The 15,204-nt window shown below is 37.9% G+C and overlaps 1 protein-coding gene across 1 annotated transcript; it reads right to left on the bottom strand.

The window, feature by feature from the left end:
- Positions 1-13,864: 13,864 nt before the first annotated feature.
- LOC149892942 (uncharacterized) lies at positions 13,865-14,344 on the bottom strand. The gene has a single exon (XM_090085391.1). The coding sequence runs from the start codon at positions 14,342-14,344 to the stop codon at positions 13,865-13,867; it is 480 nt and encodes a 159-aa protein (XP_089941517.1).
- Between the last annotated feature and the right edge of the window lie 860 nt (positions 14,345-15,204).

Raw genomic sequence — 15,204 nt, 5'->3', positions numbered from 1 at the left:
TATACATTTTTTCCAACTAGTCGAAAAAGGGTATTAGTAATAAGTTTCACATTACAAAAGATGTCTGGAAAATATATATCTACAAGTTGTTTTTGTTGGTCCTACTTCCATATGGAGAAAAAGTAGAGATTTTAATAAATAAAATCAATAAGACCGAAGATAATGCATCTCTAGTTTTCTAGACCGTTAAGTTGCTCTAAGATCTAAAATAAATTTTTAAAAACTGTTTACTGTTGAAGTTGACTAGTTATCCTTTGTTAATTGTGTGCATTGAGCTTTTTATTTTATCAATTACACTTGAGTGTAAGAGTGAACAAAATTTATTTAAGTTTAACTACTGCAAAATGCTCATGTCAAAAATCTTATTAAAAAAACCTTTGGAATTATTTTGATGGTGAATCGAAACTTGAATTCTATTACAACCACCATCATTTGATGGACGTTTATTACAGATAATAATTATTTGATATAATCGTCTTTCAATTCTATTGTAGTTTATGAAAACGGTTTCAATAGAAAATGATTGTTTGTCATAAAACAATTGAAAGAGAAAACACCATTAGTAGTATATAAATGCGGGTTCTGGCGCATAGCTGAATTTTCGATTAAATTTTAAATAATATTTTTTTTTATTTCATCAAACAATGAAGTAAAAATTTTTTTGTTCTCGGGTTCTGGCGCATAGGTGAAATTTCAAAAAAGAAAAATTAGATGGTATTTTTTTTAGTTGTAGTAATAATAAAAATTTTTTATTTGAATGCGGTTTCTGGCGCATAGGTTTCTTCACGGGTGACTTACCTTTTTTGTTTCTTTCCGCAATATATGTTAAGATATAAAATTTTTTCTTCTTGTGATCGCAATGATTTAAATTTCTTCTGTACCGAAAAACTTGTCATAATCGATCAAGTTAAAACATGGTTTATCAATCAATTCAGCGATGCAATCAGGTCTTGTTTTGTAGTGTCCAATGGCCAAGGTGTTGTGTTTGTCCTTTTGTCTGATCCTCTTGTCATCGTTGGAGCTGAGAGCCACTTTGTTGATTTCTTCTCTGAAAACGTCGTGAAGACGGGATCGAATAACGTTCATGTTTGCAAGCTTTTCTTTTTTATTCATTAAACAGTCTAAATAATCTTAATGTTTAATTTTTGTATCAACGACGCTCTTTTTGACCCCTTTGCATTTTTTGTGTTCTTCATTTTTTCAAGTATTTTGTAAGAGTGGAGTTTAGGTCAAAGTCCAACAAATTGTATGATTATTTTTCCACCGGCTTCATCTTTGAACATTCCGATAATCTTATTATTTAATGCCTCAAAGAACCTGTTTTCAATAGAAAGATGGTTTTTTGGAAAGTTGCTGGTGTCAAATTTGTTTTCAACATCGTCGGAAATGTCTTTGTAAAAATCATCCGTTTCGATTTCTAGAAAGAGTGAGTCAGTGTCAGTCATTAATAATTTTGCTTTATAACCGTATTTTTTTTTTGATGTAGTCGCAAAAGAATTCAAACATTAAAATTTTGCTGATGTCGAGGATGCACATTCCTAAATAAATGGGTTTGATGTAAAGCAGCTTTGTTTTTTGCATGTTAACGGCGATTATTTTTTCATCAAAAATGGTTTTCGAATTGAGTTTTTTTGGATAATTTTAGAGCTTCTTTTTCTGTAGTGACAAGTCTAACATCGACATGATTTTCGATGTTTTCCATGGTTTTTCCAAAGAAGGAGTTGTTCATGAGTTTGAAAAATTCTTTATCAGATTTTTTGGTTGCTTTTGCTCTCTTCTTGGTGTTGAGGTCAATGTATTTTTTCATAAAAGGTTCTTCTCTAAAAGTGATTCCTCGATGAATTTTGGGATGCCCAAGCCCTTTTGTTCGTAAAGTTTTAGGTTTTCATGATGAATGACGTATTTTATTTTATTGTTTAAATTTGGAACCAGATTTTCTACTTTTCCAATGGTTAATCTTTCAGGAGCCAAAGGGTAATCGTTGTGTTTGTCGTGAAGGCTTTCCGGATAATCCAAGTCGACTTCCAAAATGCACGGACAATGTCGCCAATTTAAAAGTTCGTCTTCGGTCATCCATTTGAATCCTCCAACGGGAAGAGGTTTGTTCATCGCCCATCCGTTCAAATTGTTAGCGTCTAAATATTGTATGAATTTTGATGGTTTGCTTGGATCGTACGAGTCGCCCATGTATTTGTTATTGGCAGTTCCAAGTCGGTTGGAGATCATGCTAATTCCTCCTCGAATTCCTTTTTGAATCATGAGACGCATGTCAGTATCGCTTAAAAGTTCCAATTTAATTTTAGTTATTTTTAACATGGCGTCCCAAGCCAAACCAGGGGAGGTGTAATACCAAGCAGGATCAAGACCGTTGCAATCCATGCACACGTCTCTAAAATTTTCAAAGACGTCCGCCAGAATCAAAACGTCCGACACGTTGTACAGCTCGTGATAGTCTTTAAACGTGATGCAACCAAATTCGTTCCAAATGTTTTGCGCATGCGCATAGCCTTCATCTTTTGCTAATTCATTGTTGAGTTTGTAATAAAAGGCTTCGATTGGAGGTAATTTTGTTTCAGAGAATTTTTCAATCGAGTCGACCCAATCGTAAGGGTAAATGCCTTTTTTTCTTAGCAAGTCAAACTTTTTCTTTTAAGGAAAATATTCAGCCACGCTTTTGCATTGTTTATCAGTTAGATTTTTAGCCAGTTTTTCTAAAGAATCAGACATAAACCTGGTGGTGTCAATAAACCTCATTTCTTTCCACACTTGCTTTGTTTTTTTAGTTTTCTTATCGATAAATTCTCTCACTTTGATATTTTTTGAAAAGCTGATGTATTTTTCTTCGTTGTTGGGGATGCATTTTAATTTTCCGCCTAATTTTTTAAGGAAGTTCGATTCGGACCGAAATGTGATTATAGCAGTCGACTTGGTGTTTTTTGAGCTTTTCTTCTTGGTCATAAGCTTGCTGACAATTTCTGCAAAAATGTTGTTTTCTTTTTCCTTTTGTTACTGAAGAACCGGCAAGCCGACTGAAATTTTTAATGAGGCAATAATGGTTGGTGTCTTCGTTCGAAATGAGGAGCAGGTCAACAGTGTTCTTTCGATCTAAAAATTTGGAAATTTTTTAAAGGATGAATTTTTTTATTTTCATATCCAAAGACGTTGACGCTGATGTCTGGATTGATTTTTTCAAACTTTTCGAATTGGTTTAGTTTTACTGGAAAATCAAGCTCTTCCCATTTTAAATCTTCTGATTTTTTAATCAAGTTTTCGTCAATTCTTTCATTGTCTTTATTTTTTAGGTTCAGCGCTCTGGTGACGGACCATTTGAAACATTGGTTGTCGTCGTTTTTCATGTTGATGATTGCCTTTTTGTTTTTCAGCTCGAGAGGGAGATCGATGTAGGACGATCATGTTGACTTCAACTTTTAAAATTTTGGAAACTTTTCAATTGGATCCTTCCTTGTTGTAATTGGTCATGTTTTCAAGAATTCTTTCTTTCCATGTTTCAAAACTTTCTCTTTTGTCGGTTGATTCGAGAACGACGTCGTATTTTGACGGGAAGACCACAGTGCGAATAATTTCTTCTCCAGTGGCAATATTTACGGAAGTCATCTCGCAGGTTAAAACAAGGTTTGTTTTTGTGCTTTTTTTTATGACTCGGATCGCGGGATATTTAACCAGGTTTAAAAAGGCTTCAGGGTCTTGGTATTGAGAAGATGGGGCGTAAGAAAATTGCTCAGTGATGTGATTTAGCGCATGCTCAGTCAATACAAACTTTATTCTTGGAGCAGGAATCGGACGAGGAGCAGGATTTTGCAAAAATGCTGGTTTTGGAGCGATGGGAGGTTTTTGAACAATCGGTCTTGTTGCACCAAATACAACGTCTTTGAGAGACTTTATCGTTTTTTCCACTGCATTTTTTACAGCAACCGGAACGTACGGATCAACGAGAGCTTTTATTTGGTTGATGCCGTTGGAGACAGCCGTTGTAATTCTTGAAAACCATCCACGCTTTGGAGCGATGGGTGGTTTTTGAACAGGATTTTGCAAATGGGCTGGTTTTGGAGCAATGGGTGGTTTCGTATCTGGTCCAACAACAAACCTCACTTTTGCTGGTTTTACTGAAATTTTAACAGGTGGTCAAACAAACCTAACTACGGTTGGTTTCAAACCTGGTTTTTCACGCGGTATTGGAGCAATCGAACGTGTAGCAGACGTACGAGGGGCAGGAACCGTCGAAACGGGGCTTTGTGAACGCGTCAATATACGAGGAACCGTCGAAACGAGGCTTTCACGTTGTTTTTTGCGATCTGTAAGCCTTTCACGTGTCCTCGGACCAGGCGTTTGTCTAATAGGAAAAGGCAACGTTTTTTTGCGGTCTGCCGACTTTGGCGCGGGTCCATACGCAATGATGGGTTTTGTATTTTTTATGACCTCAATCAGCTCGGCTTTTCTCATTTTTGAGTAGCCTTTGATGGCACGGTCTTTAGCCATCTCTTTTAAATTTTGAACAGTTAATTTCTCCATTTTATATACAAAAGAAAATTTTTTTAGCTCAATTCAATTTTTTTTATTTTTTAACAAAAAAAATTTTTTTAATTTAAAGCAAATTTAAGTTTTCAGCAATTCAATTTTATATCCGTGTCTATCGTCAAAATAATTCCAATAGTGACCCGTTTCTTTTCTTAATTTGTAAAGGGAGCCGTATTCAGTCACTTTTCCAGTTTCAATATGTGTTACTTTTAAAGTAAAAGGACGGGTTCTGATGTTTTCAAATCTTTGCCATTTTGGATCGATGGGTTTTTTTTCTTTTGGGGGTCTCCCAAGAGGTTTCTTTTCTTTTAACTTTTCCATAAAATCGTCTTTATTAATTAAATTGTTTTCAAACGCGATCAGTGCCAAAGCTATCAAATTGTTTGACGTTTGGGTAATGCCGTTTTTGGCTAGCAAATCTTTCAAAACCTTTTTTGTGTAATGCATCTTTTTTATTTGAGCTGAAATTTATTTAAACCGAATTCAATTTTTTTTTTTTTTTCAACAAAAAAAATTTTAAGCAGCAGGAGCGCTAACTCTTCTTCTGTCAGAACGTAAACCTTTTTTTAACGCCTTAATCTTTAATTGCTGTCGTTGCTCTTGCTCTTCCTCATCCATTCTCATTTTTTCTTCCAACCGTCTTCTCATTTCTTCCAACCGTCTTTCTATTCGCCTTCTCATTTCTTCAATCTCTATTTCAATTTTTATTTGAAGCCGTCTTTTTATTTCTTCAAACTCTTCTTCTTCAAAATTCATTCTATTTTCTTCAATCCGTCTTTCCAACCGTGTTCTCATTTCTTCAATCTCTCTTTCTATCAATCTTTCTTCAATATTTCTTACATCCATCTTTTTTTATTGTTGGAATTTATTTAACTCAAATTCAATTTTTTTATTTTTTCAGCAAATTTTTTGAACACGGGAAAATCTTCGATTTTTTTGAGCAGAACGTCCATTTTCATTTTTCCAGTCCTTTTTTTCTTTTCTTCCAAATCGAGATCCAATTCAAAAACGTGTCTGTCGATCGATCTCATCTTTTCTCGCTTTTTCAAATTGCTCCACTCCTTGTTGTGCTCTTTGATTTTTTTTTCCATTCGCGAAAAATCGTCCTCTTTTTCTTCCCACAAAATTGCGTAAAGCTCGTCTCTTTTTTCATCGCTGTACATTTTTGGTATTTTGAACGGACCGCTTTCAGCCTTAAACGCAAGAGCCTCGAGCTGCCTTTTTTTAACCGCATCAGGCTCTCTTTTGCTGCACTCCAGAAAAAACGGGTGAAACGTCATTTTTATTTGAAAATTTCTATTTTAAATCCATTTTCATCGACTTTACCGTTTCGCTTCTCCAAATAATTGTTGCCGTGTCCCGTCTCTTTCATCGCTTTGTAAAGGGAGCCGTATTCGATCACTTTTCCCATTTCAGCGTGTGTCATTTTTACGGTCACGGGATTGTTTCGGATCAAACGGAGCCTTTCGTATTTTGAATCTATCGGCTTGACGTCCTCCATCATCGCGTTTTTGTCGATCAAATTGTTTTCTAACGCAATCATCGCCAAACCCATTTTGCTTTTTGACGTTTTTGAAACTCCGTTTTCGATAAGTAAATTTTTCAAATCCTTTTTCGTAAAATTCATCCTTTTATTAAGGATTAATTTTTTAATAAACCACGTTCATTTTGTTTCCGTCAGATTTGATTCTGTACTCTTTGTCAGAAATGACGATCGCAAAGGCTTGAGTGTCTGCAGGAACGTTTGCGTTAAAAGTGGCTTTAACTTGCACATCCAACACGGTCGATTATAACCTCTCGGGTTGCTTGCTCACGTCAAAAACGAAAAGAAGGCAAATGTACCTGTAATTCAGCGCTGTCAAATTCGGCTGAGCAATAATTTCGCTGATTCCAAAAATTTTGTTGTCAAACTTGCACGCGTCTCTGTAAATCCTCGAAAATTTGTTGTTATTAAAATCCAAGTCGTAATCGACGGCAGGATACCTTTCGCTGTTTAAGGTGACGTACATGTTTTTCAAATTGCAGTGGTCGAAAACGGATGGGTTTAAATCTTCACTTCCGTCTTTGTCGGTTTGAAATCCGACAATGATGTACCTCGGTCGTTCACTGGCAGATCTGGTGCTCAACCTCCAACTGAACGTATTGGACACGGATACGGCAATGGTGTCGCACTGTCGAGATCTAAACGTTAACGGCACGTCCACTTTTGCCTCGATCAGTTTGTAAAGACTGTTTCTCGCCATAACAGAGGGGGTAACATGAGGCATGAACAAAGACAGTTTGCTCAAGGTCACTTTTCCTGCGGCTATTTCAGCGCTCTTAAAAATCGCATCAGCGTCACTTTTTCTCACAAGGGTCACGGTGTGCTTGAATCCGTAAAGAACTTTTTCGTAATCTTCGCAAAATCCAAAAATGTGACTCAAAGGAACGCAAAATGAAAATGTGCCTTTATCAGCAGGCTTTTTAATGATGTAATCTTGCCTTTGATTAAAACCGCTGTTGTTTACAAAATCGGCAAGGGCAGTGGTGTCTCTTTGCCACAGCTGATTCATTCCTTCCCCCACTTGAAACTGCACCGGTTATTTCAGGAAACCCAGCATGGTGGTAGCTTGACCTGGGCTGTATACGGTTTCCATCTCTTGATTCGACAATTGATAAGAAATCTGACTGAAAAGGTGCATGATGCCGTTGTTTGCAAGAGAAACCGCATCCGCATCAGCATAGGAGGGTCCATCTGCTTTTGTCAGCCTTCCTTCGACCAAAAGGTACGACTCGCATGGTCACGTGAATAAATCTTGTTGCTCAATGTTGATTCTTATCTCCCCGGGCGTGTTTAAATTATTGCTGACCGGTTCATATTCGTGAAATTCATGTCTCTCAATTGCTTCATCAACAATAATTTCTTCTGTAATGTCTAAAACATCGGAATTTGCCATTTTTCTTTACAAAAGAAAAAAAATTTTTTAGATCTTTGATTCATCATGCCATTTTCACGGCCACTTAAAGTCAGACGACTTTAAGTCCACTCCCCATTTTTAGCTGCGACATTTTTACCAGGTCTTGGATTCGGATGGCGTTTTTTCTGGACAACCCCAAAGAACCCCCGAGCGAAGAATAATCGCTGTTCATTGTTGGAGCTGCAACCATTCCAGAAATAATGTCTTTGCTTTTTTGAGTGAGCGGAACAGGATTTTTTAAATGGGCTGGTTTTGGAGCAATGGGCGGTTTTGTAGCGGGCTTTTGAATGGTTGGTTTCTGAGTTCCCGTCTTGTCGTAAACTTTTTCCAACGCTTTTTTTCCTTGATCAACGGCCACGTCTCTGGCAGTCACAATCGCCGAAGAAGCCAGCTCTTTTCCAGCAGATTTTGCAGCCGTAATCGCTTCTCTTCCCAACTCGCTTTTTTTTGCAATTTTTCCAGCCAAAGTCGACGCTGCTCTCGTTGCGCCCGACGCAGCCGCTCTTTTAAAAAAATTTCGCAACGTGTCAAAGATTCCACTTCCTCCAACAACGTGTTTCTTAACATATCTGCTTCTGTAAATGATCATATTTTAATATACGAAAAAAAAATTTATTCATCGATAACCTTCATCATCGATTTGTACTTGCTAATCACTTTTTGTCTCAACAGCTCATCGCAAATGCTCACGGCCTCATTTCTCGATCCCGTATTCCCCACACGACAAGCAGCCATGCTCAATTGGAGCTTTTCCACCAACGCATTCGGATCGCTTGGAAGAATGACGACTCCGAACCTTTTTTTCCTCTATTTTCACTCTTAATTTTTTCCCAAATGGGAGCAATGATCTGTCTGAATTTTCTGCTTCCCGTGGGTCAGTGATTTATAGCACCAGTGTTTATGAGTATCTTTTCGTAATTTTTAAAATCTTCCTCAGTGACTTGACTATATTCTTTTGGAGGATCGGGCTTCATCACAAGGTCCCAAAGGCCTTCGGTTCCCTTATAGCTTTCTCCGCCAACAGTGATGTCATTTCCGTCCACTGTCATTTCCGATTTTCCAATGTACATTTTACCTCCCACTTTATTCACCTAAAAATATCTTTTTTTTCTTCGATCGGAAGCCATCTTGTCGTACATGCTCAAATATTTAGCCCAAATTCATAGACTCTTCTTTTGGTTCAGGCTCTACCACTTTGGTCTCTATTTTTTTTATCAGCTTTTCGTTGCTTTCGATGAGCGGTTTGTACAGCTTGCTCAAATCCGTCTGAAAATCTGCATCTGAAATGTTATCGTTGATGCTGTTTTGATAAATCCTTTTTCTTCTTTCATTAATTTCTTTCACAATTTCATACCTTTTTTTCGGGTCTTGTATTTTAAAAAAAGGCATGGTTTTTAAAATACGTCAGAAAATATTTTAAGATCATCCCTTTTTAAAAAAATTGTTGAACGCTTGAATGGCGTCTTCTCGACCTTTTTGGATCAGCGACTCTTTAGCCAACTCGTCCATGTTGCCTTTGGTTTTGAATCGTATTTCCTCCGTCATGGTTTTAAATTTCTGAAGCTCACCAAGAATCAACTGAAACTCTGAATCGCTTATTCTTCCATCCATTAACGCTTTCGAAATGTGCTCGCTGATCGTGTTCAATTTTGACTCGGCCAACACTTTTATTTTTTCGTGCTTTTCCGCTTTCAACGACATCTTTTTGTTCACTTGGCCTCCGACAATGGATAAAAAGCCCATTCCAATAGCCACGCCTTCGCACACAATCGCCACTGGGCTGGCAATAATGGTTGACAAAAGCCCAATTCCAGTTGCACCCAAAACAATGCACAGCCCTTGCATCGTATTGTCCACATTCGAAATGATCCTGAAAACGCGATGGCATTTTTTGCTAAGATGAACCCTTTTTTTCCTCTCGTTGTCCATCTCTTTTTGGATTTCGCTTATTTTTTGAAGACGGTAAACGTGTCCTTCTTCGTGCGATACCGCGTGAAGAACATCCACAGGAGCAGAAGGAAGAACCGGATATAATTTTTTATAACTCTCTTTATCCATTTTTTTATTAAGGAGAAATAAAAAAATTTCTTTTTAGATAAAAGTCACGAGGCAAAGACTTTCTCCCTTTTTTATCACGACGTCCTTGTCGCTTTAAATTCAAACCGTATCTCAAATTCACCCAAGCCATCCCTCTGTCCACTTTAATTCCAAACATAAAAACAATCGTTTGTTTTGATGAACGATTCAGCTTAATGTCACTTTGAGCAAATATTTCGTATTTGGAACGCACCTTTTTTGGAAGATGATTCAAATTTTAGTCAAATTAAACTGTCCCTTTCAACTTTTTTCCGTCATAATAAACGATTCTTCTCATCTTTTTAACAGTAAAGGAAACTTTTTATTTAATCTTTCTCTTCTCTCTTGCGATGCCTCCTCTTCGTCTTCTTTTTTGCATTCAAGAAAATGTCGATAAAAAATCCTCTCTTTAGTGCTCATCATTCGCAAAAGTTTTCCTTCTTTTGTCGGGTCTTCAAGGTCTCGAATAGGCATTTTTTTTATTTGTGCTGAAATTTATTTATTTCATTTTGCATCTAATTTTTCATGGTTCAGCTAAACCACTTTTGCGCATGCGTCACCAGAGTTGAGCGTGACGACGAGCCTTCTTACCGATGAGACGCCGGGCATGGAATCTGACTCTGCAAAATTTCTGTAAAACGAAATGGTGGTGGTCGAGCCAGTGGAAGCGTTGGATTGATACAGCAGCCCCGTCGATTTGTTGTTAAACGAAGACACGTTTGATCCGTTCCAAGAGGACAAATAAAAATCTTCCAATCCAGACGAGGAAAAGATGCATTTGCTGTTTCCGTCATAGCCAGGAAAAGTGATGTAATTGTTTGCACTGTAAGATGTCCAAGGGCTTAGTACGGTTCCGTTTCCAGGAGATGCATATCCGTCGTAAATTCTGACTCTCAATTCCCACCAGTTTCCAGATGCTCCGATGATGTGCATTCGGATGTATTTCAGAAAAACGCCGTTTCCTTTTCCATTGGTGTTCAAAAGCACATATTCGTTTCCGTAAGTGGTGTTGAGGTACCTGAACGTCGCCGAGTACAATTTAAGGGAGGAAAGGAGAGGAGGGATGGTGGTGAATGTGGAAATGAAAAGCTGAATCCAGTAAGTGATGGCAGCAGCGTTGTTATTGACCAATTTGATAGTTAGGTTTGATGCGAACGGCAAGTCGATCGTGAAATATCCTCCCAACGATGTGGTGTTGTACACGTTGCATCCTTGCAAAGAGTTGGCGTAAAACGGTCCGCCGAGAGGAGAAAAAAGCAAGTCGCAAGCAAGGGCAGTGGTGTTTATTCCGATTCCCTCCGTGGTTGTTGAACTGTTTCTGACAACAAGCTCTCCGTCAGCCAATATTTGAAGGAAAACCATTCCTGGAACTCCTGTTCCGGTTCCGTAAAGAGCCAACCATAATCTTCTTAGAACGCCAGGACCGTCGACGTAGCTGAAGACCGGTGCGGTGGTTGATCCTGCGACAATTTGAGATTTTAATCCCAAAGATGAAAAGCTTGAATCTGAAACATAACCAAAAAAGTTGGATTTTTGCGACAAAGCGTCTGCGTAAATTTTTGTCGCTGCGTCTTGCGCGCTTGTAGGATCCGTCACGTTGATCAATTTATGCGAATTCAAATCCAAGTCGGGGGTTCCAACAGTAGTTCCACCCGCATGCGTGTCGACGTAATTTTTTGTGGCTGAATCTGAGGCTGAAATGGGCTCTGCTAAATTGACTAATCTGTGTGACGTCATGTTGATGTTTGTGTAATTGATATTGTTGTATGCCACTTTTGTGTCCACGTAGCTTTTTGTAGCTGCGTCCTTTAAAGCGGTTGGATCTGCCACGTTGATGAATTTGTGAGAATTTAAATCCAAGCTTCCCGTGATGGTGCTCGATCCGTCCACTTTAACATTCATGCTCGAGCTAACGTCGACGTAATTTTTCGTAGCGGCGTCGTGAAGATTTGTCAGCTCGTTCAAATTGATCGCTTTGTGAAAATTTAAATCCAAGTCTGACTTGCCAATCACAGTGCCTGTTCCTCCCCCTGACGCATGCGTGTCCACGTAATTTTTTGTGGCGGCATCGTGCGAAGTGGTTGGTTCTTCCAAATTGATTATTTTGTTTGAATTAAAATCCAAATCTGCAGTGATGGTGCTGGACCCATCTGTCCTAACATACAGATTTCTTGAAAGAGAAATCGATCTGGATAAATACTGACCCAATTCTGATCTACCAAATTTGTCAATCATTTTTTATATGCCTCAGATTTTATTTTTTAGCTTTAAAAAATCGTAGATTTTCCACGAATCCAAAGGATCACCACAAGCTATTGATGACGTCTTGAAAAGCGGAGATGCTGCCTTCATCCAATTTTTTCAAAACGTAAAGACACACATGACCACAAAAAGTCGTGTCGCCAAACTGAATCCTGTCGCTGTTATAAAAGACTGGGCTTTTTAAGTACTGAACAAGCTCGACGAGAGGTGGCTGACCGTAAGAATCAAAACTGCATTTCTTATCATTTTCTTTGTACCAACACACCCAATGTAAGCCTCCCGTGCTCGAATCCCCCGTGTTAACAATGCCACATTCTTTTCTTCTCGGTTTTTTCGGCCATGTGTCTCTTTCAAAAACGCCTCAGAAGTTTTTTATTTTTAGCTTTTTAACATCCTCTATCAATTGAAAGTTGGTTAAAGCCTTGTTCGGTAAATTTACTCCTTCAACGATGATCATTTTTAAATTCGTGCAAAATTTAAAAATTCGAAGAATTTCCAGTGATTCGAAGAATCTAAAATTCACCTTTTGCGTTTATATCTGCTCCTTTTTCCACCAAAATTTTAACCACTTAAAGATGTCCGTTTTTACATGCAAAGTGCAATGGCGTCCATTTGTTATCGTCTTGAGCATTAACGCAGGCCCCTTTTTGCAAAAGCGATTGAACCACTTTGACATGACCGTTTTTAGATGCCATGTGCAACGGTGTCCAATTTTCAACATTTGGCGCGTTCATCTTAGCCCCTTTTTGCAAAAGCGATTGAACCACTTCGACATGACCGTTTTCTGCTGCCATGTGCAACGGTGTCCAATTTTCAACATTCCGAACATTGAAGTCGACTCCTTTTAGCAAAAGCGATTGAACTACTTCAAGGTATCCATTTTCAGCAGCCAAGTGCAGCCCCGTCCAATTTTTATTATCTTGCTCGTTTTTTTCAATGACTAATCGGTATACAAAATCCATCTTTTTATATGAAAAGAAAATTTATTTAGATCACATCTCTTCGTCGGATTCAGCCTCTCCCAAATCCAAATCGTCCATGATCCTTTGAACTGAAGGAGCGCTTTTAACAATAGCCACTTCTGAAAGCTTGACTTGAATGGACTCGATCTGCGAGCTAATAAAAACACCTTCGATTCTCAAAGACGCAACGGCAAAACACCTTTGACGAACATACGCCAATGGATCTGCTTTTACCAGCTTTTTGTTCTCCTTTTTACAAAACAAAGAAGTGATGTTCTTTTCTTTTGTATACAACTTTCCGAAAAAAATGGGAGATGCGTTTGGCGATATCATCGCAGATTTGTTTTTAAAAATGGACAATTATTCTGTCATTATTTTTTTGGTTCTCCCTCCTTTTTTCAACAAGGCTGTCTTAAGGATAACTTGCTCGCGAAGAAATTTTGATATTTTTTCAGTCACCTCCATAAACTTTTCTTCTGCTGCTGTCATTCCCTTTTTATCGTCAAAAGCAACAAAAGACATGGAATATCCCGTCAGGTCTTTCGTTTCAACACTGCGGTTTTCAAACACACCCAGAGAAAACAAAACGGGGGTTCTTAAAATAAAAGGACCTTTTCCATTTGCGTACTCGTAATACAACGGAATCTCTTGGTACTGAATGGGTTTGGTTGCAGAACAAATTTCTCCAGCCAATAATTTGCTCTCGTCAAAATTTTCAATCGTTACAAAATTCATCTTTTTTAATGGAAAAGAAATTTTTTTATGCCATTTTAACATCCGTTGAAAATCTCTGCTCTTTGACTTTATTTATTTTTCTTCGAGCATATTCGAACATGTCTTCCATTACCATGCCGCTTTTTTCAAAACGAACCCCTCCGCATTTTATTTTCAACTCAAATTGCATCGCATCCCTTCGACGAATAATAGTAAAATCCAAATCATTTTCAAAGCTGTAAATCTTCTAATGATACTTTTCTTCGTAAGGCGAATAATAATACGACTCCTCGTAATCCTCCGTCTTAAGGTACTCATTCATAAAGGGCTCAAACAAAACCATCATCTTGCTCATTTTTAATGGATTTGAAAATTTTTTTCAGATCCTTTGGATCCGGGAAAATCTGCGAATTTTTCAGATAGGAAATGACCAATGTCGCTCGAAAGCAAACTGATCAATTCTTTATTCTCCACCCACGATTTAAACGAGTCAGGGTATCCCAACCATTTGACCAACGATTTTTTATTGGTCTTTTTAATGATTTTTTCAATCCTGAATATGCTCTGATGCGTCTTTTGCATCTCCTGCTCGTAAAAAGTGCCTTGAATTTCATCTCCGTTGGCGTCAGAGATTTTATACGTGGTTGGATCCGTATACTGAACTTTTGATACGGTATTAACCTCCTCGATCCATCTCGGCGTATATCCTTTTTCAAAATTAGACTTCTTTTTTGTGATCCACACTTTGTCACCCATTAAGAATTTTAGATCTTTTCTTTCTGTTTGCTCATTTAGCCAGATCTTGCTCTTTTTTTCGCTGGCTTCTACTGGCGTCATTTTGATGGAAGAATGTTTTGTGCTGTTGTAATTTTTCACCATTTCGTCTAAAACATCAATGTATTTATTGGTGCTGTTGGCTAAAAAATATTTAAACATTTTCTCTTTCATCGTTCTGTTCCATCGCTCGACGACGAAACTTTTTTCCTCTTTTTCAGTAGAATACAATTGAACACCCAACGCTTTCACATGCCTGTTGTAAAATTCTTTTCCTTTGTCCACCCACATTTTAACGCATTTTCTTTCTTCAAAAATTTGTTTAAAAGCTTCAGCCACTTCAAGACCTGATTTGCTTTTTAACGGAACGATCCACCCATACTTTGAAAACACGTCGATCACCATGAGCAAATATTTTACGCCGTTGTTGAATTTTGAAAACGATTGCATGTTGGCCAAATCTGCAGCCCATATTTCATCGACGCCGTTCACAATCACTTTTCTTCTTTTAAAATGGCGAATGACCGGTTTATGAAGCTCCTCAGCAAGCTGATCCGTCCATTTCAGAGGCATTTTTTTTTTTATGTGACATTTTCAAGCCACCTCCGATCGCATGCGAAGAAACAAACTTGCATTTGGTCTTTTCGCAAGCGTCGCAAGTCCCTTTCAACATAGGACGGTTGTTTTTTGTCATCTCGTTCTTCAAATGAATGGTTTCGGTTTCTCTTTTGCATTTAACGCAGTACATTTTAAATACAATAAAAAAAATTTCCTAATTCAAAATGGATATTGATAATTTGGAATATATTACTGAAAAACCTAAAAGAAACAACAGCGAGTTTCTACCAAGAAGCATTCGAGGGCTCATCGTTGGAAATTCTGGGTGCGGAAAAACAACAGTGCTTCTCAATTTGTTGTTAAAG

Source organism: Hydra viridissima, unplaced genomic scaffold (assembly GCF_058129835.1).
Source record: "Hydra viridissima isolate aposymbiotic clone 2 unplaced genomic scaffold, HvirCarnegie_v1 scaffold_1, whole genome shotgun sequence".
Classification (NCBI taxonomy): Eukaryota; Metazoa; Cnidaria; class Hydrozoa; order Anthoathecata; family Hydridae; genus Hydra; species Hydra viridissima.
The sequence above is the reverse complement of the archived record's forward strand: the minus strand, read 5'-3'. Positions and strand labels throughout refer to the sequence as shown.

What these genes read in the sequence shown, in the direction of transcription:
- LOC149892942 (XM_090085391.1), bottom strand. Translation starts at nt 14,344, where the DNA reads ATGACGCCAGTAGAAGCCAGCGAAAAAAAGAGCAAGATCTGGCTAAAT.